This window comes from Coregonus lavaretus, assembly GCF_964263955.1.
Source record: "Coregonus lavaretus genome assembly, chromosome: 14".
Classification (NCBI taxonomy): domain Eukaryota; kingdom Metazoa; phylum Chordata; class Actinopteri; order Salmoniformes; family Salmonidae; genus Coregonus; species Coregonus lavaretus.
The window spans coordinates 22,179,609-22,203,762 of record NC_140001.1 but is presented as its reverse complement, the minus strand read 5'-3'; the positions used below and the strand labels follow the sequence as shown (position 1 = coordinate 22,203,762).

Below are 24,154 nucleotides of genomic sequence, written 5' to 3'. Positions count from 1 at the left end.
TTATTTTACAGCGCCAAGTCTTTTCAATAGTTTCTTCCCTTTGGAGAGCAGTCCCTTTTTCTTTTTGGAGGACAAGTCGCGGGGGCCCCTGATGGGACTGCCAGGCCCCACGGTAGCAGAGCCAGGGATCTGTTGGCGCTCTGTGGGGGAGGTGGCTCTTCTGGGCGGACCCGATTTTTCCAATGGAACCTAATGGGAGACCCGTAAGGGACAGTTCAGCGGGGTTAAAAAGCCAGCCCTCTTGCACCCCAGTCACTACTCCCTTCCACTCAGTCCTTTCTGTCTCAACAGGGCCACCATACCTTTGGCTTCATCAGTCTATCAACTTGTGAATGTTAGGATATTGTCTCTTTAGTGTACTGAGGTGCTGTATACCCCCCTCCCCCACTGCCATTTAGGTACAGTCTTTCATCAAGCTGGTTTAAATTATAAAGACTTCAATGTCAAAGAATGTCCACATACTCTTTACCAATCACATATTTCTATGCTGAGATTCTCCAGAATGGCTATCAATGGCAAAAGCCATGTCTTTCACACAAAAACAAGAGACACAATATTGTATTAACATTATGGGACAACATATGACAGCAGATTTTCTTTTTAAATATAAAGGGCATTCATATACAACTGGGTTACAGTAAACATCTAATATCTAAATATTCCTTCATTGTAATCATGAGCTAAAAGGCTTATTTTCAATTGCACTTAGGAAAGATGTATCCTTAAGATCCCATTAACATGAGACTAGTCTAGCACTGTAGTATATACAGTAGATTGTAGGATATAGCTACATATAGACATGTCCAGATCAATAAGAGGGTCATACTATTCTGCACATTGAACGTTCATAGTTTATCATACGTAGAGAGGGGATAAGTGTTTCAATTTACCAGTTTTTGAAGCAATTAATCACTTTTCATCAAGGTAACTTCATCAAGGTTGTTGGAACCAATTTAACCTGCTTTAAAAAAAGTTGTATTTACAAATCTGATCACAAGCAACGTAGATATTTATACAAACTAATTTTTTAAAATGTGATTCTCCATTTCTCATGTTAATTAAAATACAGTTTGGAAATCTAATTGATGACACTTTCTATGAGGAAAAAATGTTAGTAGCTATTTTTGCCATTTCGCATCATTCCTTATGTGAGAGAAAAAGTGCACCCCACTAACAACTTAACAAGGGCATGTGGAGCAGACCACTATCTTGGGTATATATGGGTAAAGTAATGCCAATTAAATGTTTATCTGATTGATTGGAAACCTCAACAAGAAGGAGTTGCCTGTCTGGCAGACAGTTAATTACCATTGGCTTGTTTCTAGCAGAGTTTGATTAGATTAAGTGTGGCAGGGTGCACTACTTCAAGGAGAGGGGAGGTTCTATCTATTAGAACGTTAGTTATAGAGTCTGATTGAATGTTACCACTAGTACTACGGGGAGGCAACCTAGGCGTGCAACAATGGCCTTTTAGCTTACCATGAGTTACAGCAGGAGACTTATCTTGAGAGACGGACATTGTAATGTACAACACCCAGAGAAACAACTGAAGATACCATGCTTCTTGTCTAATGCATTGGCTAGGGTGGTCGTCCTTAAGGTAACACAACAACCTGAATGCTTTTACAATAAACTCACGTCAAATAAAAGCATGTACACTGGGGTCAAATGTGTCATCCTGGTGTGTACCATAGTATTCTATAAATATTTACATCCATTTGAAAAGGAATTAACTGAAATATAAACTGCCAAAATAATGGTCATAAAAGATGTGTGTTGCATACCGGAAACTAAGGGGAACCCATGTCATCTACATTAGACGAGGGCTGCGTAACCTTGGTATCCTCAGTTGCTCACTTACGTGATGGAAACAGAGCCTTTAAGGTGTAAAATGAACACTCTTCTTCTGTTTTGCCAAGCGGGTGAGGAAAAAAATAAAAAATGCAGTGATGGCATTTCAATAGTCTGCACTATGAGAATGACAAATTATAAAACCAACCAAGAAACTCAAGATGAAACCTGCTCATATTCAAACATTAACTTGCAATTATTTGTTAAATACATTATTATTGTAACATTATTTTACAGCTAGTATTATAATTACTTTTGAAATTATACTCTCAAAGAGGAACATAAGCTTCTTGATGCTATTTTACAAGTAAGCAATATACAAAAACAAGGCTTTCAGGCGCAAATACAAAAGTTCTACTGTACTAGACTTATTGTTCACTATAAAAAGGTTCAAAGGGAATTCATGCATCTTAAAGAGAGAACATGCAGTGCTACAGTCTAGATCTTTCATCCAGTACATCAAAACTATTTCTGATCAAACACAGGTAATATTCATAAAGCATTTATTACAATACTTAAATATTCATGTGCAAAAAAAACATTGCATGTTGTTGACTGCTATTTTTCAAGACATTACATGACAAGAATTCAGCTTTTCTTTTATTCTTTCGGTCTATTCTCTTTGAGAATGCTTTATGAATATGTCTACATATTTTACAATGCATATGTTTCCCCCTTCCCCACCTCCCCCCACGGCAGTCAACATAAAAAATAAAAGTACCTCTGTCAAGTATTAATAGTTTTCTTTATATTTCTGAGACATCAACAACGTTTACAGCATAATGTTCCAAAGTCTGAATTCCCATCATATGTTCAGGAATGAAACACTCACAAGCACAGACGGAAAACTAAAGGAGAGTAAGGAGGTAAAGGGAATGGAAAAGAGGGCTAGTACTGCGAGAGAGCATGTACCCTTTTGGTCTTTATCCGCGCTGCAGCGTCCTGGGGATATCGAGGATCTCGAGATGGAGTGTCAGTGAGAAAAACCTCAACATCATGAGGCACTTCTTCTAGAAAGTTGGAGGGAACAAGACCTTTGTGTCCATTGAGCTCGCCCTGAGGGATCACAAACACAGGGTGACTGGCATAGAATGTACATTGGATTCCATAATATAGAGAACTAGACTAAAGGTATATTAAATTATGATCAATTTAAATTGTTTATCATACAGCTACTATTACTATCACTGTCATTTTCACTGTTTTTATTTGCACAAAGCTGGTTGAAGAAATATGAACTACTTTATATCAAGTGTAAGTCACATCTCACATACTTACATAATGAAACCCATCTTCATCAATTTCACCAAAAACTGTTATGACATCACCAGCACAGAATGTCAGTTCAGCCTGTCAAAACAGGTTTGAGTTAAGTTTGACCTGCTTTCTCTACAACAAAGCAGCTTGCATCTGTTGAAGATTCTCTCTATAACCCAAGCACGTGGGATACTGTTAGGGTTTAATTTGTGTGAAATGCTGTACTTCCTATTCCAATCACTGAGATGCATTGTAAATCTAGAAGTGTCAGTACAATCTTGGCAGACTGTTGCAACTATAAAATGCATCAAGTGTTGGAAGTTTGAAGACAGGATTGCAACCAGTGATGTGTATAAACCCTGGATGACTGACAGGGGGCGCTGTAATGAAGCCACCACACAGCCATCTTGGTACTCATCATCCATTGTAAAAAATATTTTGGAGGCTATATAAATGCATTTATTAATGTCTAGATTCATTTTTTACACGTTTATTCTATTACAGACACCTTAATACATACTTTGAAATGATATTATATGAGCTAAAAATATATATATATATTTTTAGTAACTGTCCCCACTACAACAATAAATTACTTAAATACATAAAATTTTGTCCTTGAAACATTTAATTGAAATACTGTAGAATTCCATTCATTCCTATGTAGGACTGCTCCTACTGGGGAGTGCCTATATGGCCAACCGGTGGCTTCAAAGCCTCTCAATGGCCAATACATTGCATCAGCAATCCAAGGTTTGTATACATCATTGATTGCAGCACAGACAATAGGCATACCATACTACTATCTACTATCCACTCTTCCAGGCCTCTCCAAAATACACAAACCAAACGTAGGAGATGCCTCAACACACAGACCAAACCGAGGAAGAATGCCAGTGCAGGCAATTGGTGAGGGGCTGTGTTCATGAGAGGGGTATACTGTAGCCCCCTCCACCATGTGTCCACCTCTGTTGCACCTCCTCTGAACACTCCAACAACAGTCAGGGAGAAAACACACAGAGAGCGGACACTCCTCTCACTCACCTCCTCATTCAGCATGTCTCTCCCATACTGTGTCTGGGGCCGTGCCAATAGAAAGGTGAGAGTGAGTGAAACCAGGGGGGAAGGGCCATAAGAACAACAGGAAAAGGTTAAGCTACTAATGGGGACCAGGTAATGGTAAAGATGGGGAGTAAATCTGGGGAGGAAGACTGGCTGGTGTATTGGTGCAATGTTGGCAAGGCAAGTAGGTACATCGTTAGTAGTAACAGGGTAGAACTACCTCTACACCTGACTCTAGCAGTACCTCCACATCCACATTGGGGGAGCTCTCCCTGGGGTCATAGTCATACAGTGCCACCATTCTATGTGTGGACGAGGGGTGCTGACGACCACTCCGCCTGTTCCTCTCTGGACAGAGACACACAGAAAGTCATCAATCAATAAGAATGACAAGTAACACTAAACTAGAGATAATCACCTTACTAATCTCAGTTGTAAAATCACACACTAAAATGACAGTATGCAATGCCTTCTGATCTGTCATGAATGACCGTCTATACTAGGCAAAGGCTGCATGAACATGGTACATGAAGGTGAAAGCCATAATGAACACCCCCATTGATTTACTGAAGATGAGCATGTTCTAGACAATTCTGACAGAAAAGACCCATCAAAAAGAAATGAGGACCAAGGTACTCTTCATGTAATTAATTAAAATGCCTTTATTTGTATGGCATGTTCAATGGAAACAAAGTCTCGGCTGCATGGCCTTCCTGTACTCCCTGACGAAGGCCATGCAGCCTTCGTCAGGGAAAAAAACTTTGTTTCCATTGAACATGCCATACAAATAAAGGCATTTTAATTAATTATATGAAGAGTACCTTGGTCCTCCTTTCTTTTGATGACCAATGTACCCCTTTTACCAATGAGCACCTTCTGTCTACCAGAATCTACTATTGGGTGAAATGGGTGAAGAAGCAAAGCGTGAAGATAAAAAAGATGGTGCAGAAAGAGTACATCTAAAGAGAACACAGACCTCGCTTGGATTTCCGGGACCTGCGGTTTATTGAGCGGCCATCTTTGAAGCGGTTGCAGTTCACTTCACGGGAAAGCAGAGAGAAAAGAAAAAGAAGGAGGGAAACGATTGTAGAGACAGAGAAAGGAGAGTACCATCAGCAATATACATCAGTGTGTAAAGAAAGCAAGCGAGAGAAGAAAAGAGGAAGGGAAGAGAAAATCAGCCCCAAATTAGAGTAAGAAAGAGTAGTGGAGAAAATAAAAAAACTGAGAGAGAAAGTGGGAGTCCAGGTGCTGCCCTACCTAATTTCTCTACAGGAGTGTTGAGTGGGAGGAAGCCCTGTTTGAGTAGCTGGTCCATCATCTCATCATCCTCAGTCTGGATCTCTGACACCATGTTACAGGGGATCAGACCCGGACGGTCACGGATCTCTGCCCTGTAGAACCCATCCGTGTCCTTATCCCCAAACACCTGACCAGCACAGAGAACAATGTTAGCAGGGGGGAGAAATAGAAAACAGCCACCACCACTACAGTTGTTTTAATAGCAGCTTCACGACTACACAACTACATCTAACCCATGAATGTAAGTCAACACTAGGCCCTTCTGTTGTTAGGATGAGTAAAGCAGATTGGACAACAGCACTGTGTGGATCAGGCTCCCACCTTGATGATCTGGCCCTCTTTGAAGGGCAGCTCCTCGTCTGCAGCATCAGGGTTGGGGGACATGGACAGAGGGTCGTAGTCAAACAGGGCCACAAATATACGCGCCAGGTCCTCTGGCTCCGACTCCTCATAGTACTCTGGCGAGCGCCGCCCTCGGCCATGCCCGCGGCCTTGCCCGCCATACCCATCTGAAACACAGAAGGCACTGCTGCTACTGCCAGCCCTGCTACTGCCAGCCCCCAGCACAGGATAGGCTGGGGTGCAGAGCGGAGTAGAGGGCAGCGGGACGAGAAGATGTCACTTTGTCATGGCTGACAGACATGGGAGAGGGCCATGAAACATGTGTGTGAAAAAGAGCCCAAGATTTCAAGGGGGATTTAAAGAGGTTTGAAGATAGAATGGTCATTCTGCACTATTGTGTCCATCATCCTCTCAAAGGGCACGCCTCTAAAAATGTTGATAAGACCCTACTGTAATTACATACTGTAGCAACATTTCTGAATTTATTAGAACATGTAAGTATTTACTAAACTATTTTTACAGTAAAAAAAAAAAAAAAGTCTAAGCTATCTATAATTGACAGATAGCACAGATTGGCTGTTTTTTCACACATTTACATTTTTACATTTTACATTTTAGTCATTTAGCAGACGCTCTTATCCAGAGTGACTTACAGTTAGTGAGTGAATACATTTTTCATACTTTTTTCATGCATCTCTGAATGCTGGTAGGACAGACACCAAAACGACAAACAAAGTACCTTTATAACACTCACAGATACAGTTAGACAGAGGTAAAGTAGGAGAGACACCAGCACATGTCAAGCCAAGCCATGGGATGCAGGTGGAACTACATGACCATGCACATAACAAAGAATGGAGGGAAACAGACTCAGACTGTTCATTGCTGTTTTACTTCACTGTCTCACGGAGCGCAACAGGCATTCATGCGTTCCACTCTTCAAAATGAGGAAGTATGCTTCAATATCAATACAAGAGGGGTGAAACCATGCTCACATTTGAAATACAGCATTAAGCTAAAAGGGCAAATGAATATTCCTGCATTAAATTATAACATCAAATGCAGAAACCTGACTCATCGGCGGCATCAGGGACAGTGAGGGGAAAGGAAAGGAATCCACCTGATATTCATTCACTAGTGGATTTCCTGGAGCTCCATGTCCAAACAAACCACGTTTCAATAGCACAATTCAGGGAACATGTCTGTTAAATTATGTTTTAATGATACAATGTTTGGTTTAGATGACAGCAATTTCATCACGGTGCAATGGAGTGATACCAACAAGACATGAGTGCACTTACTCATCCAATGGTTTTCCTTCTCACTGTACTGTAAACAATCAGTCATGCAAAATCAACAGTCAACAGGGGGAGACTATATGCCCTGGGAGGGGGAGAGGAAGGGTGAAAAGAAGGGATGGGTGAGAGGGAAGGAAGAAAGAGGGGTCTCCAAGGGAGGCCTGGGGTTAAGGCTGCTGAGAGCTTTAAAGAGAGGGGAGGGGACACTCATTCTTCAGCTACAGAAAAAGTGGCCATCTTGTCTTTCCCGGCAGCCTAGTGTAAAATTCACACTTAAGCTTTAGACTACTAATCCTTTCTAATATCAAGTAAGGTTCTTAACACTGTCTTTACTGTAATTTTCACCGTTTATTTATGTTGTTCTAGAGAGAAGCTGGGCCACATACCATCGTCATGCCATATCCTGCGCCGAGCTACACTGCCATGATAGTAAACATCCTCCTTGCCAGGTGAGAGGTTTCCCTCACTCCCCTCACTGTTACTCTCCATCATTGTGATCTCTACAGAAGACACCAATCAGATCACAGCGTTACTGTCAGGGACCCCCCCACCCACACACACTGCTCTACTCCACGGACCGGCCCATGCCTAGCTTGACATGCTGCTGGAGGGGGAGGGGTCATGGGGAACAGGGGGTGGGATAAGGCAACAGGTTGTACTCTGGAGTTCTTCAATGTAAAACAGCAATGCTTTGCACTGTGTGAGACAGATGGAAGGGTAAGAGAGGGTGAGCCCTCTATACACACAGTATATAAAGTCTATAGACCTAGAACCACACTTAACGGCTTATGCACATTTAAAAAGCCAGTCAGAGACACCATAAAGAGGTATGAGGTTGGTCAGAACTACAGCTGTAGGATCACACCACCACTACAGAGGACTACATGGTTGTTTAAGGTCATGTGTCTATGGGAGAGATGTTCAGCTCAGCTCACAAGGGTAAGGCAACACAATGAATAATAAATACACAACACCAGAGTCCCAGCAGGGGAGGACGGGGCATCCCATCATGTGGTGACCACACTAACCAATGGAAGGAACCATCATGGGTCGTCGCTGTGGGGGGTTGCCGCCATGGACCGGCCTCCTCCCTGAATGGTCTAGCCGGTCGCCATGGGAGCACCCATGGGAGGGGGAGTTCCCTATAATCTTTAGAGGGAGAGAAAAACACAGCGTAAATTAAAACAAACTGCCTTTTACACTGCCTCTCTCACATAACAAATCAGCCATTCAAAAGGATCGCAAAACCATAAGAGCAAATGATATCACTTCCATTTGTCCTTAAGGAGGCAAAATAAGGGTCATAAATAAACCCATAAAATAAAGAGACCAAACAAACCAAAAAAACATCAACAGAACCAAAGTAAATCAACCCCAGACACCACAACAGGATCATATGTTTAGCTAAAGACCATTTGTTTTTTTGTTCTGCGCATGTCAGCTCCTTGGTGAGAAGAATGCGTGAGCGAGCGAGTAGAGGAAAGAGAATAGAATGGAGAAAGGGATAGTTAGCTGAGGACAACCATAATGGCTTCAGCCTGGGGCCCAAACAAGAGAGAGAGAGACTGAGGCCCAAAGGCTTCTCATCCAGTTAGTCATACAGGATATATGGGACAGAGATGGGGGGAGGGGGATCGAGCAACAAGCTGACCACTGCTGTGTGTAGTATATGAGGAGGAGAGGAGATTCTGTTGAAAATATTAGGGGAGAGCATGAAGAGGGGAGAGCATATTGTCTGCAGAGCACTAACATAATGCAGATGGAATGAAGGCTATGAGAGACTACCCTCAATGTGGTCCCACTAGGAAAGGCTTTATCTGTCAAGGACTACAGCCTTTACGCGCAATGAAAAGCAGAACATGCTGGAATAGAGGTCCCCCTGTGGAAGGCAGCGCAATCAGGGTAAAGTCAGAGGTGGGATAGGATGGGCAAGATGTCTGTCAGAGCTGCATATCAAACCCATTGGCTGGTAGAGAGAGGGGGAAGTCGGAGCAGAATAGGGATAGCGCATCCCCATGAAAACTATAATGGTTGAGCTGTCATTTTGTTTTAAAAGGAATCTTTCTCCTCAGACACATCAGAAACAAAAACTTTCTGAAATGGCCTTTAGATAATCAAAAAAGCTTCACTTAAAAACTCACTGGACGTTCTAAGAACGAGCAAACTACACACATGAAAAACTACAAATAAGAATCACCATGAACATGTACTAATAACTTGCCAGAATATTGCACAAAACAAAAATAAATCAATGTAAAGGTGGGAGACCCATAGAGAGAAAAAACACCAAGAAAAAAGGTATGGTTTTACTGCTTGCTGATGGAATGTACAGCAGGTAAGAGTCTGAGTCACACACACCAGCGGCTGGTCCGAGACCCTGTTGAGCCTGTTCACATAGCTGGCCCTAAGGTCCCTTTGATAGGGCCTGTCCAGCTGGTGGAGCCTGCCCTCGCTCAGGGCTCCGTCCCTGGGGTAGCGTCTGAGGCTGTTCCCTGGCTCCCTCTCCCGCTCCCGGCCTGGCCCGTAGTGCACCTCCCTGTTCCTCAGGTCAGACACATGGCCCGTCTTAGGGCTGTCACAGTAGTCCTCATCCATGCTGCACTGCCGTGTCAATTGCCTCTTCCTGCCTGCAGCCAGGGCCCGTCGCTCTACCGGCCCCTCACAGTGGATGTAGTGGACAGGACCCCGCATGGGGCTGCCGTGGGGGTAACCCCGGTACCCCAAAGAGCCCTCCTCCTCGCTGCCACAGTCCAGGCCGCTGTCAGGGCTCTTGGTGGTCTGGCGGCTGGGCCGGTTCAGGCTGCGCTCCTCGAAAGTACAGCCATAGTTCGGAGAGGAGTGCTGGGGCTGCAGCAGGCGACAGTGGTTCTTGCTGGGGGAGAGGTGGTTGTGCTGGTGGGGGTCCTGTTGGTAGATATGGGGGCCCCTGCGGTGCATGCGGGGTGTACCAGGCCTGCCTTCGTCGTCAAAGCGCAGGCGCTGATGATGATGGCCCATCCCATCCACTCCGTCAGGCTCATCCTCGGCCACCTCAGGGATGCTGTGGAGGCGTTTACTACGCAGGGACTTCTGTCTCACCACCTCCCTCTGTAGGTCCCAGCAGTCCCTCTCCTCCCCTAGGTCCTGACGCCTGTAATATGCCTGTACGACCAGCCACGGTGCGGAGCGCAGGGTGGATTGGTTTGGCATTTCAATTAAGAATTTTGTTTAAAATTTAGTTTTTGAAGGTGTTAGAACAGGCAGGAAACAACACAGTGTGTGAATAAAAAATTAAATGGGAAAAAAGACAAAATAAGAACAGAATTAGTTATTTGTGGCAGAATGGCCAGATGTAAGGCATGCAGTGTCATTCCGTGAGGTGGGGGAAATGGCATGCTCTGAACGGGAATCTGTGGGACGAAAGCAAAGGGAGTGATAGACAGTCACACTGAGGATGGGTCTTGGGGAGGATTTAGCTAGCCAGGACAGATTACAAAAGGGTGCAAAAAATCTGCCAAGGGAGAAATCCTCACAGATAAATGAAACAGGTGACAAACACACAAAACATATAAGTGAATGAACTTATAAAGAAAATACTTAAAACACATTGCACCAAGCACAGCCTGGGCAAGTGAATAAGACCTACAGCATATACATTAACAAAGAGGAATAAGGCAGCAAACTGAGCAAAGCACTTGCATAAGCAAAATAAGACATTTAAAAAGTATCTCAGTCTGTTCTAACATTTTCAGACATGACCCAAGGGCTGTTCTTATGACAGATTTAGATTTTCCATCAATAATGACTATCGACTGAATCTCAGCTGTGTTGCTTCTGATATTTGACCATGATTGCATGCACTACTGCATAGTACACACCATTTCCAGAACATAGTAAAAAGATGCAAATACATACAGAACATGAATGAGACATACTTATTGGTGACATGATGAGGTACTATGGAAAACATAGGCAGATGCAGCAGATCAATACACCTAAAAAGACAGTTCTGTTGAGTACTGTACAGTATTCATACAGTGTGAGGAATCATTTCTGGCTGACTCTTACCAACTTGATAAGTTAAAAGTTTAACAAGTATTCTCACAGCATTGCATGACTGTAAACATGTTTCTTTGGAAGTGACCTGGGGACCTTTCATTTCAACACTCCCAATGAATACAGATTACAATTTAGCTTCTTGTTTATCATCAACACAGTAAATATAACCTATGTTTCACTACTAATAATAATTTCACTCAGGAGAACTTGTTACATAATGATTATTGGCCACACATCCACATGTGCCCCTTGAACATACTCAATGGAGACAGGTCCACACATCCACAAAGGTAACCATCATCAACATCAAGATAATAACTGAAACACAAAAGGTACAACATGACACGGACACAACCCAAAGTGAATTATTCCATTTAAGTAGCCTAAACTCACTTAAATGAGATTCCCATTGCATTCGATATGCCATGACCCTTCTAGCTGATGGTACAGTACATTTTAAAAGGTCAATGTTTGGTCATTGACATATTCATTTACAACACATTTTTAACAGAGTATTCATGAACAGTAGGCCTACTAATTATACAGTTTTTACAAAATATGTGCTCTTAAACTGTATATTAAAATGCAATGCATATTGAGACAAAACAACATTCCATGTTTCTATCAACACCAAGCTCATTTTAAACATGATTGAGTAAGACAACACATAGTGTGTTCATCTCTCTTTATCCAGTCCATGCTGGGTGTGTATAGTACAGCCATTCAGATGGGTTAGTTAAGACCTGGATGATGAAGCTGATATGCAGTGTGCTGTTCAGCTCAGAACAGGATGGACCGTTCAGCAGGCAAAGCCACAGTGGGCCTGCATGTAGAGCCAGCCAGTGAGAGAGGGCAGCCGGGGCCACAGTAGATAGGATGGCCCTCCCTCCCTCCCTCCCTCTCACCCCAACCCCACTCCCTACTCGCCTCCCAACCTCCCATGGACCACCACTAGATGGGGTGTATATATGTGTGCTGTACCTTGAGAGTGTTGTGAGAGTTGATGCTGCGTCGACGGCCCTCCTCCAGCTGCATCTCAGAGTACAGGTCCTCCTCGTCTTCCTCCATGATGTCAGACAGGTCTGAGCCGCGGCTGCTCTCCGTCTGGTACTCCTCACTGTGGCTGTGGCTGTGGTGGTGCTGGGAGACAGGGGAGAGGACAAGCATTAACATGGAGCCACAGGTTACAGTATCACCTTAGAACAACAAGCCTGTGTCTGACTGGCTGAACATGGAGACAGGGGGGGAAGCTTTAAACAGGTCAACATTCACAAGGCTGCAGGGCCAGACGGATTACCAGGACGTGTACTCAGAGCATGTGCTGACCAATTGGCAAGTGTCTTCACTGACATTTTCAACCTGTCCCTGACCGAGTCTGTAATACCTACATGTTTCAAGCAGACCTCCATAGTCCCTGTACCCAAGAACACCAAGGTAACCTGCATAAATTACTACCGACCCGTAGCACTTACGTCTGTAGTCATGAAGTGCTTTGAAAGGCTGGTCATGGCTCACATCAACACCATCATCCCAGAAACCCTAGACCCACTCCAATTCACATTCCGCCCTAACAGATCCACAGATGACGCAATCTCTATTGCACTCCACACTGCCCTTTCCCACCTGGACAAAATAACACCTACAGGAGGATGCTGTTCATTGACTATAGCTCAGCGTTTAACACCAAAGCTCATCACTAAGCTAAGGACCCTGGGACTAAACACCTCCCTCTGCAACTGGATCCTGGACTTCCTGACGGGCCACCCCCAGGTGGTAAAGGTAGGCTACAACACTTCTGCCACGCTGATCCTCAACACGGGGGCCCCTCAGGGGTGCTTGCTTAGTCCCCTCCTGTACTCCCTGTTTACCCACGACTGTGTGGCCAAGCACGACTCCAACACCATCATTAAGTTTGCTGACGACACAACAGTGGTAGGCCTGATCACTGACAACGATGAGACAGCCTATAGGGAGGAGGTCAGAGACCTGGCAGTGTGGTGCCAGGACAACAAACTCTCCCTCAACATGATCAAGACAAAGGAGATGATCGTGGACTACAGGAATGGGAGGGCCGAGCACACCCCCATTCTAATCGACGGGGCTGTAGTGGAGCAGGTAGAGAGCTTCAAGTTCCTTGGTGTCCACATCACCAACAAACTAACATGGTCCAAACACACCAAGACAGTCGTGAAGAGGGCACGACAACGTCTATTCCCCCTCAGGAGACTGAAAAGATTTGGCATGGATCCTCAGATACTCAAAATGTTCTACAGCTGCACCATTGAGAGCATCCTGACTGGTTGCATCACCACCTGGTATGGCAACTGCTCTGCCTCCAACCGCAAGGCGCTACAGAGGGTAGTGCGTACAGCCCAGTATATCACTTGGGCCAAGCTTCCTGCCATCCAGGACCTCTATACCAGGCGGTGTCAGAGGAAGGCCCTACAAATTGCCAAAGACTCCAGCCACCCTAGTCATAGACTGTTCTCTCTGGTACTGCACGGCAAGCGGTACCGGTGCGCCAAGTCTAGGTCCAAAAGGCTTCTTAACAGCTTCTACCCCCAAGCCATAAGACTGCTGAACAGCTAATCAAATGGCTACACGGACTATTTGCATTGACCCACCCTTTTTTTACGCTGCTGCTACTCGCTGTTTATTATCAATGCATAGTCACTTTACCACTACCTACATGTACATATTACCTCAATTACCTCGACTAACCTGTAACCCCGCATATTGACTCAGTACCAGTACCCCCTGTTTATAGCCTCGTTATTGTTATTTTATTGTAACTTTTTTTTATTTTTTTTTTACTTTAGTTTATTTAGTAAATATTTTCTTAACTCTTATTTTTCTTAAAACTGCATTGTTGGTTAAGGGCTTGTAAGTAGGCATTTCACGGTAAGGTCTACACCTGTTGTATTCGGCACATGTGACAAATAACATTTGATTTGATTTGATTTAACATGGAGTTACAGGTTACAATCATATCTTATTTTAACACTTATAAGGCCTTTATTAATTTGTCTTTGTCACACATAGAGTAGAGTAGAATAGAATAGAATAGAATGGAATATAAAATACATTCATTTTTCTTCATTTTTCCCAGAGCGATGATGGGGACGCAAACAAACTGTGTTATTCTGTAATTAAGATGTGACAGGGTTGTTGTTTTGTATTACCCGTACATGTCTCCCCAGTTCAGAGCCTCTGAGGAACTCGTCCACAGAGGCCCCTCTCCTCCTGGTGTGGGGAGAGTCATAACCATCCTCCTCCTCATCAGAGTTCACGCTCCGCTCACTGAAGATATTCCTCTTCTCCATCTGACACAGGAAAACACAGACAAGCAAACCCCATGCATGTATATAGCTGCAAATGCATCACACTATCACAATGATACAGTTGAAGTCGGAAGTTTACATACACCTTAGCCAAATACATTTAAACTCAGTTTTTCACAATTCCTGACATTTAATCCTAGTAAAAATTCCCTGTCTTAGGTCAATTAGGATCACCACTTTATTTTAAGAATGTGAAATGTCAGAATAATAGTAGAGAGAATTATTTATTTCAGCTTTTATTTCTTTCATCACATTCCCAGTGGGTCAGAAGTTTACATACACTCAATTAGTATTTGGTAGCATTGCCTTTAAATTGTTTAACTTGGGTCAAACATTTCTGGTAGCCTTCCACAATCTTCCCACAATAAGTTGGGTGAATTTTGTCCCATTCCTCCTGACAGAGCTGGTGTAACTGAGTCAGGTTTGTAAGCCTCCTTGCTCGCACACACTTTTTCAGTTCTGCCCACAAATGTTCTATAGGATTGAGGTCAGGGCTTTGTGATGGCCACTCCAATACCTTGACTTTGTTGTCCTTAAGCCATTTTGCCACAACTTTGGAAGTATGCTTGTGGTCATTGTCCATTTGGAAGACCCATTTGCGACCAAGCTTTAACTTCCTGACTGATGTCTTGAGATGTTGCTTCAATATATCCACATAATTTTCCTTCCTCATAATGCCATCTATTTTGTGAAGTGCACCAGTCCCTCCTGCAGCAAAGCACCCCCACAGCATGATGCTGCCACCCCGTGCTTCACGGTTGGGATGGTGTTCTTTGGCTTGCAAGCATCCCCCCTTTTCCTCCAAACATAACAATGGTCATTATGGCCAAACAGTTCTATTTTTGTTTCATCAGACCAGAGAACATTTCTCCAAAAGGTACGATCTTTGTCCCCATGTGCAGTTGCAAACCGTAGTCTGGCTTTTTTATGGCAGTTTTGGAGCCGTGGCTTCTTCCTTGCTAAGTGGCCTTTGAGGTTATGTCGATATAGGACATGTTTTACTGTGGATATAAATACTTTTGGACCTGTTTCCTCCAGCATCTTCACAAGGTCCTTTGCTGTTGTTCTGGGATTGACTTGCACATTACGCACCAAAGTACGATCATCTCTAGGAGACAGAACGCGTCTCCTTCCTGAGCGGTATGACAGCTGTGTGGTCCCATGGTGTTTATACTTGCGTACTATTGTTTGTACAGATGAACATGGTACATTCAGCCGTTTGGAAATTGCTGTCAAGGATGAACCAGACTTGTGGAGGTCTACAATTTTTTTTCTGAGGTCTTCGCTGATTTCTTTTGATTTTCCCATGATGTCAAGCAAAGAGGCACTGAGTTTGAAGGTAGGCCTTGAAATACATCCACAGGTACACCTCCAATTGACTCAAATGATGTCAATTAGCCTATCAGAAGCTTCTAAAGCCATGACATCATTTTCTGGAATTTTCCAAGCTGTTTAAAGGCACAGTCAACTTAGTGAATGTAAAATTCTGACCCACTGGAATTGTGATACAGTGAATTATAAGTGAAATAATCTGTCTGTAAACAATTGTTGGAAAAATTACTTGTGTCATGCACAAAGTAGATATCCTAACCGACTTGCCAAAACTATAGTTTGTTAACAAGACATTTGTGGAGTGGTTGAAAAACGAGTTTTAATGACTCCAACCTAAGTGTATGTAAACTTCCGACTTCAACTGTATGTAAACTTCCGACTTCAACTGTACATGATATTAGTTCTCTATAGTGTTGACTCAATAGTACCCTGAGAGTCTATGAGGCACTTGGTACACAAATCAAGCTCTGTTTGCGCTGTGCTGTGTGTAATCATGTCTTAGGTAAATCTGAAGTGGCTGCTTACCCGGTTGCTCTCAGCGAACACTCTCTGTGCAGCTTCCCTGGCCATGGCCTTGGCGATGGTGTTGGGGATGGGGGCTCCCTGAGGCTGGGGTAGGATCCTCTGTGGAGAGGGTGAACGGCGCCCCTGGAAGTGGGGCGGCTCCAGAGTGTGTCCACGCATGGTAGGAGGGAGGGGCGATGGGGATCGCTCCCAGGGCGGGCCAGGCCGCAGGCCCGCCTCATACTCTTTGGTTTCTGACTCTCTGGCACTTACTAAATTGGGCTTAGACATGGGGTAGGGCTGGTGTTGGGGCTGGGGGTGAGGGGGTGGGTGGCGCAGAGGCTGACCATGAGGCAGGGTGTGGGGCTGGGATTGAGGCAGAGGGTGGACCTGAGGTTGGGGGTGGGACGGGGGGTAGGTCTGGGGGTAGGGCGGGTGTGTTTGTGTGTGTGGCTGATGGTGCTGGGGTTGAGGCATAGGTTGGAGATGTGCAGGGGAGTGGTGGTGGGGTGAGTGATGGGGAGGCCCCAGGATATTGTGCGGTATTGTGGCCACGGGGGAGTCCTGAGACTCTCCTTGTGCTGATAACGTCCTGACAATGACCTCCCTGGCCTCCAGACACTGGATCCTATTCAGCTCCACTGTCACATAGTCTGCTGTTGGGTACATCACCTCCGCTATCTGGACACACACAGGTACAGGGACAACACACTTCAATTCACATGTCTTAAGTAACAAACACAATATATTATTTCTGAATTTCAGGCAAAATGGGGCCTGGTAAACCTGTTTTCAAACAACTGCATTACATAAGCCCTACAGAAACCATGGACTGAACATCACTGTTACCTCACCACTCTCCAGCAGACGGCGGTAGAGTGTTACACACAAATCACAGCATTGAGGGTTGGCTTTACACCACTCACTCCCTTTCACAGCATTAAACATGAGGTTCTGCATAATACATCATTCTAATGCACCTTTTGTCCCTTTGTGCACACGGCATAGCCAATCACGTTGGCTCCGTTGGAGGTTCCAGTGGGGGTGAGAATGGGGGGTTTCCATCGCACCTGCAGCACCCCAGGGTTCTGGCCCAACTGGACCTTCACCTCCTGGGGAGGAAAGGGAGGACCTACAAAGGACAGCAGACAAACAGGAGAGTAAGGATATAAACACAATACACTATCAGCTGAACAGTCCGTATGTTCCTTCAAAGGAAAATAATGTCTTGACCTGATTCCATACAATGCCAGAGAGGCACTCAGATAGTTAATGTTGCATTAGATATTTTATGCAATCAAAAATGTCTGTAATGAGGCAATAAGGAAACAGTATGATGTGTATTGTACGTGTGTATGTCAGTGGAGGCTCCTCAGAGGAGGAAGGGGAGGACCATCCTCAGTGAATTTCATAAAAATAAAAATAGTGAAATATTAAAAAGTTATCCTTTTTAGATAAAACTATACTAAATACAGTGCATTTCGAAAGTATTCCAACCCCTTGACTTTTTCCACATTTTCCCTCATCAATCTATACACAATACCCCATAATGACAAAGCGAAAACAGGTTTTTAGAAATGTTTGCAAATGTATAAAAAATAAAAATCGTATTTACATAAGTATTCAGACCCTTTGCTATGAGACTCGAAATTGAGCTCAGGTGCATCCTGTTTCCATTGATCATCCTTGAGATGTTTCTACAACTTGATTGGAGTCCACCTGTGGTAAATTCAATTGATTGGACATGATTTGGAAAGGCACACACCTGTCTCTATAAGGTCTCCCAGTTGACAGTGCATGTCAGAGCAAAAACCAAGCCATGAGGTCGAAGGAATTGTCCGTAGAGCTCCGAAACAGGATTGTGTCAAGGCACAGATCTGGGGAAGGGTACCCAAACATTTCTGCAGCATTGAAGGTCCCCAAGAACACAGTGGCCTCCATCATTCTGAAATGGAAGAAGTTTGAAACCACCAAGACTCTTCCTAGTGCTGGCCGCCCAGCCAAAATGAGCACCTGCTCCAGAGCGCTCAGGACTTCAGACTGGGGCGAAGGTTCACCATCCAACAGGACAACGACCCTATGCACACAGCCAAAACAACGCAGGAGTGGATTTGGGACAAGTCTCTGAATGTTCTTGAGTGGCCCAGCCAGAGCCCGGACTTGAACCCGATTGAACATCTCTGGAGAGACCTGGAAATAGCAGTGCAGCGACGCTCCCCATCCAACCTGACAGAGCTTGAGAGGATCTGCAGAGAAGAATGGGAGAAACTCCCCAAATACAGGTGTGACAAGCTTGTAGCGTCATACCCAAGAAAACTCGAGGCTGTAATCGCTGCCAAAGGTGCTTCAACAAAGTACTGAGTAAAGGGTCTGAATACTTATTGTGATGAGGTGATTTTGAAGGAGTAAGGTGCAGAAGGATTTATTCTGAACCACAGAGTTACGCAGTAATGCGTAAAAACACTCCAGTTTGTAAAACAGCCGCACTGGAAAATACAAGGCACACAGGGAATATTACCGGTAGATACAAAATACATGGAGCTCCACCGAGCTTCTCTCTCCTCCACAATAAACAATCACACACAAAGACAAGGGGGCAGAGGGAACACTTATACAGGTACTGATGAGGGGATATGAACCAGGTGTGTGTAATAAACAAGACAAAACAAATGGAATGATGAGATGAGGAGCGGCAGTGGCTAGAAGGCCGGTGACGACGAACGCCGAAGCCTGCCAGAACAAGGAGAGGAGGCAGCTTCGGAGGAAGTTGTAACACTTATGTAAATGTCATATTTCAGTTTTGTATTTTTAATAAATTTGCAAACATTTCTAAAACCTGTTTTTGCGTTGTCATTATGGGGTATTGTGTGTAAATTGATGAGGGAAAAAAACTATTTAATCAATTTTAGAATAAGGCTGTAACGTAACTAAATGTGGGAAAATTCAAGGGGTCTGAATATTCTCAGAATTAACTGTATATTCATGTCACCAAATAATTTATTAAAACACACTGTTTTGCAATGAAGGTCTACTGTAGCCTCAACAGCACTCTGTAGGGTAGCACCATGGTGTAGACGGAGGACAGCTAGTCTCCATCCTCCTCTGGGTACATTGACTTCAATACAAAACCTAGGAGGCTCGTGGTTCTCACCCCCTTCCATAGGCTTACACAGTAATTATGACAACTTCCGGAGGACGTCCTCCAACCTATCATAGCTCTTGTAGCATGAACTGACATGTTGTCCACCCAATCAAAGGATCAGAGAATGAATCTAGTACTGAAAGCATAAGCTACAGCTAGTTAGCACTGCAGAGCATAACATGTGGTGAGTAGTTTACTCAAAGAGAGAGAAAGACAATAGTTGAACAGTTTTGAACAAATTCATTTCTTCAGAAATGAAGGAGAAGCAAGCGAGAGAGAGAGAGATAGGTATATTTCATTGCATTTCCTTTTCACTTTCACTTACTTAGCTAGCAAATGTAGCGAGCTAGTTTAGCCTACTCAAACACCTGGCTCAAACAGAGAGGGATGCTGTGTTAGCTAGCTGGCTATGGCTATCCAACACTGGAACTGTTCTAAGTCAAGGTAAGCTTTTGGTTTAATAAATGTATTGCCACCGGGCCCGCCGGTGTAACTGCTAAACTGTTTGCTGACTGTACCCTGTACAATATGATTGTAGCGGGTTTACTAACGCGTTAGTTCTAGTAGGTATATTGACTATGACTTTAGCTAATAGGGTCACAACGATGTAGGCTGTGTGTAGCGTTTAGCGGTTATGATATGAAGGTTTGGCTTGGAAAGGTTTTTTCGCCTGGCCTGACAGCTGATGTGTTGTACACTAAAGTCCACAAGCGAAGGGAAAAGGTGAGAGGAGGAGAGCGCGTAGATGCAAGAAGGAATTATACAATGATCAAAGGGATCATGCTGTTTGTAAACTCAGCAAAAAAAGAAACGTCCTCTCACTGTCAACTGCGTTTATTTTCAGCAAACTTAACATGTATAAATATTTATATAAACATAACAAGATTCAACAACTGAGACATAAACTGAACAAGTTCCACAGACATGTGACTAACAGAAATTGAATAACGTGTCCCTGAACAAAGGGGGGGTCAAAATCAAAAGTAACAGTCAGTATCTGGTGTGGCCACCAGCTGCATTAAGTACTGCAGTGCATCTCCTCCTCATTGACTGCACCAGATTTGCCAGTTCTTGCTGTGAGATGTTACCCCACTCTTCCACCAAGGCACCTGCAAGTTCCCTGACATTTCTGGGGGGAATGGCCCTAGCCCTCACCCTCCGATCCAACAGGTCCCAGACCTCAATGGGATTGAGATCCGGGCTCTTCACTGGCCATGGCAGAACACTGACATTCCTGTCTTGCAGGAAATCACGCACAGAACGAGCAGTATGGCTGCTGGCATTGTCATGCTGGAGGGTCATGTCAGGATGAGCCTGCAGGAAAGGTACCACATGAGGGAGGAGGATGTCTTCCCTGTAACACACAGCGTTGAGATTGCCTGCAATGACAACAAGCTCAGTCCGATGATGCTGTGACACACCGCCCCAGACCATGACGGACCCTCCACCTCCAAATCGATCCCGCTCCAGAGTACAGGCCTCGGTGTAACGCTCATTACTTCGACGATAAACGCGAATCCGACCATCACCCCTGGTGAGACAAAACCGCGACTCATCAGTGAAGAGCACTTTTTGCCAGTCCTGTCTGGTCCAGTGACGGTGGGTTTGTGCCAATAGGCGACGTTGTTGCCGGTGATGTCTGGTGAGGACCTGCCTTACAACAGGCCTACAAGCACTCAGTCCAGCCTCTCTCAGCCTATTGCGGACAGTCTGAGCACTGATGGAGGGATTGTGTGTTCCTGGTGTAACTCGGGCAGTTGTTGTTGCCATCCTGTACCTGTCCCGCAGGTGTGATGTTCGGATGTACCAATCCTGTGCAGGTGTTGTTACATATGGTCTGCCACTGCGAGGACGATCAGCTGTACATCCTGTCTCCCTGTAGCGCTGTCTTAGGTGTCTCACAGTACGGACATTGCAATTTATTGCCCTGGCCACATCTGCAGTCCTCATGCCTCCTTGCAGCATGCCTAAGGCACATTCACACAGATGAGCAGGGACCCTGGGCATCTTTCTTTTGGTGTTTTTCAGAGTCAGTAGAAAGGCCTCTTTAGTGTCCTAAGTTTTCATAACTGTGACCTTAATTGCCTACCGTCTGTAAGCTGTTAGTGTCTTAACGACCGTTCCACAGGTGCATGTTCATTAATTGTTTATGGTTCATTGAACAAGCATGGGAAACAGTGTTTAAACCCTTTACAATGAAGATCTGTGAAGTTATTTGGATTGTATGAATTATCTTTGAAAGACAGGGTCCTGAAAAAGGGACGTTTCTTTTTTTGCTGAGTTTATGTGGCTGCTATGAAAGTTAACTCTGTTTGCGTGGGATCAGGGATGTATTCATTCCGCCGACTCTGTTGAAAAACATTTCTTAAATGGAAGCAAATGGAACGAAACGGGGATAAACATACCTGAATTTGTCCAATATAAAATCTTGTTTGCAACTGTTGGACTAACGATTACACCCTAGATCAGCTAGATGCAGGCAAACGTGTGCAAGGCAGTATTGAATGTGTCAATGTCTATCACCTTAATTACTCAAATTTCTCTTCACCTGTGCACCTACGTTGTAAACTTTAATTCATAGGCTAGGTTGTAGCAACCTCATGATGGATAAGTACTACACATGATCGAGGGATATGTATGTATGCATGTATGTATGTGTGTGTGTGTGTTTCACAGGAGGTTGATGGCACCTTAATTGGGGAGGACGGGCTTGTACAGTATGTACAGTATGTACAGTGGGGAAAAAAAGTATTTAGTCAGCCACCAATTGTGCAAGTTCTCCCACTTAAAAAGATGAGAGAGGCCTGTAATTTTCATCATAGGTACACGTCAACTATGACAGACAAATTGAGGAAAAAAAATCCAGAAAATCACATTGTAGGATTTTTAATGAATTTATTTGCAAATTATGGTGGAAAATAAGTATTTGGTCACCTACAAACAAGCAACATTTCTGGCTCTCACAGACCTGTAACTTCTTGTTTAAGAGGCTCCTCTGTCCCCCACTCGTTACCTGTATTAATGGCACCTGTTTGAACTTGTTATCAGTATAAAAGACACCTGTCCACAACCTCAAACAGTCACACTCCAAACTCCACTATGGCCAAGACCAAAGAACTGTCAAAGGACACCAGAAACAAAATTGTAGACCTGCACCAGGCTGGGAAGACTGAATCTGCAATAGGTAAGCAGCTTGGTTTGAAGAAATCAACTGTGGGAGCAATTATTAGGAAATGGAAGACATACAAGACCACTGATAATCTCCCTCGATCTGGGGCTCCACGCAAGATCTCACCCTGTGGGGTCAAAATGATCACAAGAACGGTGAGCAAAAATCCCAGAACCACACGGGGGGACCTAGTGAATGTCCTGCAGAGAGCTGGGACCAAAGTAACAAAGCCTACCATCAGTAACACACTATGCCGCCAGGGACTCAAATCCTGCAGTGCAAGACGTGTCCCCCTGCTTAAGCCAGTACATGTCCAGGCCCTTCTGAAGTTTGCTAGAGTGCATTTGGATTATCCAGAAGAGGATTGGGAGAATGTCATATGGTCAGATGAAACCAAAATAGAACTTTTTGGTAAAAACTCAACTTGTCGTGTTTGGAGGACAAAGAATGCTGAGTTGCATCCAAAGAACACCATACCTACTGTGGAGCATGGGGGTGGAAACATCATGCTTTGGGGCTGTTTTTCTGCAAAGGGACCAGGACGACTGATCCGTGTAAAGGAAAGAATGAATGGGCCCATGTATCGTGAGATTTTGAGTGAAAACCTCCTTCCATCAGCAAGGGCATTGAAGATGAAACGTGGCTGGGTCTTTCAGCATGACAATGATCCCAAACACACCGCCCGGGAAACGAAGGAGTGGCTTCGTAAGAAGCATTTCAAGGTCCTGGAGTGGCCTAGCCAGTCTCCAGATCTCAACCCCATAGAAAATCTTTGGAGGGAGTTGAAAGTCTGTGTTGCCCAGCGACAGCCCCAAAACATCACTGCTCTAGAGGAGATCTGCATGGAGGAATGGACCAAAATACCAGCAACAGTGTGTGAAAACCTTGTGAAGACTTACAGAAAACGTTTGACCTGTGTCATTGCCAACAAAGGGTATATAACAAAATATTGAGAAACTTTTGTTATTGACCAAATACTTATTTTCCACCATCATTTGCAAATAAATTCATTACAAATCCTACAATGTGATTTTCTGGATTTGTTTTCCTCATTTTGTCTGTCATAGTTGACGTGTACCTATGATGAAAATTACAGGCCTCTCTCATCTTTTTAAGTGGGAGAACTTGCACAATTGGTGGCTGACTAAATACTTTTTTTCCCCACTGTATGTATGTATGTATGTATGTATGTGTGCATTTGCATGTACCATAGCCCGTGATGTATACGTTTGTGTCCACTACAGCATGTCTACATATGTATGTCTATGGGTGTAACATTATCATGCTGTCAGGATTTCTGTCCAAATATTCCTCAGAGCAGACAGACACAGTCAGGTTGGTTTTTGCAGTCCCTCTACCTCCGCTCTGCTGCGTGCTAATCAACAGGACCCATCTGTGCTGAGCTGCCAGAGCCCCGCAGAGAGACACACACACACACACACAGTCAGACACACAAACACACACACACAGTCATACAGAGGCAGCAGATGCAGTCAGAGCAGAGTAGAGAGCAGAG

General features: G+C 44.2%; 1 protein-coding gene across 1 annotated transcript in view; it reads right to left on the bottom strand.

Moving 5' to 3' along the window:
- Positions 1-24,154, bottom strand: part of LOC311141065 (RIMS-binding protein 2-like) — a gene marked incomplete at its 3' end in the record, with an annotated part of 51,786 nt that continues 27,632 nt past the window's right edge. Inside the window, exons 12-26 of the mRNA XM_084176343.1 lie at positions 17,308-17,459; positions 16,349-17,008; positions 14,333-14,473; positions 12,132-12,290; positions 9,471-10,253; positions 8,141-8,261; positions 7,499-7,612; positions 5,794-5,981; positions 5,431-5,599; positions 5,147-5,209; positions 4,415-4,518; positions 4,153-4,179; positions 3,130-3,201; positions 2,764-2,907; positions 1-189 (exon numbers count right to left, since the gene is read on the bottom strand). Of these exons, the coding sequence (XP_084032469.1) occupies positions 1-189; positions 2,764-2,907; positions 3,130-3,201; positions 4,153-4,179; positions 4,415-4,518; positions 5,147-5,209; positions 5,431-5,599; positions 5,794-5,981; positions 7,499-7,612; positions 8,141-8,261; positions 9,471-10,253; positions 12,132-12,290; positions 14,333-14,473; positions 16,349-17,008; positions 17,308-17,459 (3,086 nt within the window). The remainder of the gene's footprint in view (positions 190-2,763; positions 2,908-3,129; positions 3,202-4,152; positions 4,180-4,414; positions 4,519-5,146; positions 5,210-5,430; positions 5,600-5,793; positions 5,982-7,498; positions 7,613-8,140; positions 8,262-9,470; positions 10,254-12,131; positions 12,291-14,332; positions 14,474-16,348; positions 17,009-17,307; positions 17,460-24,154) is intronic.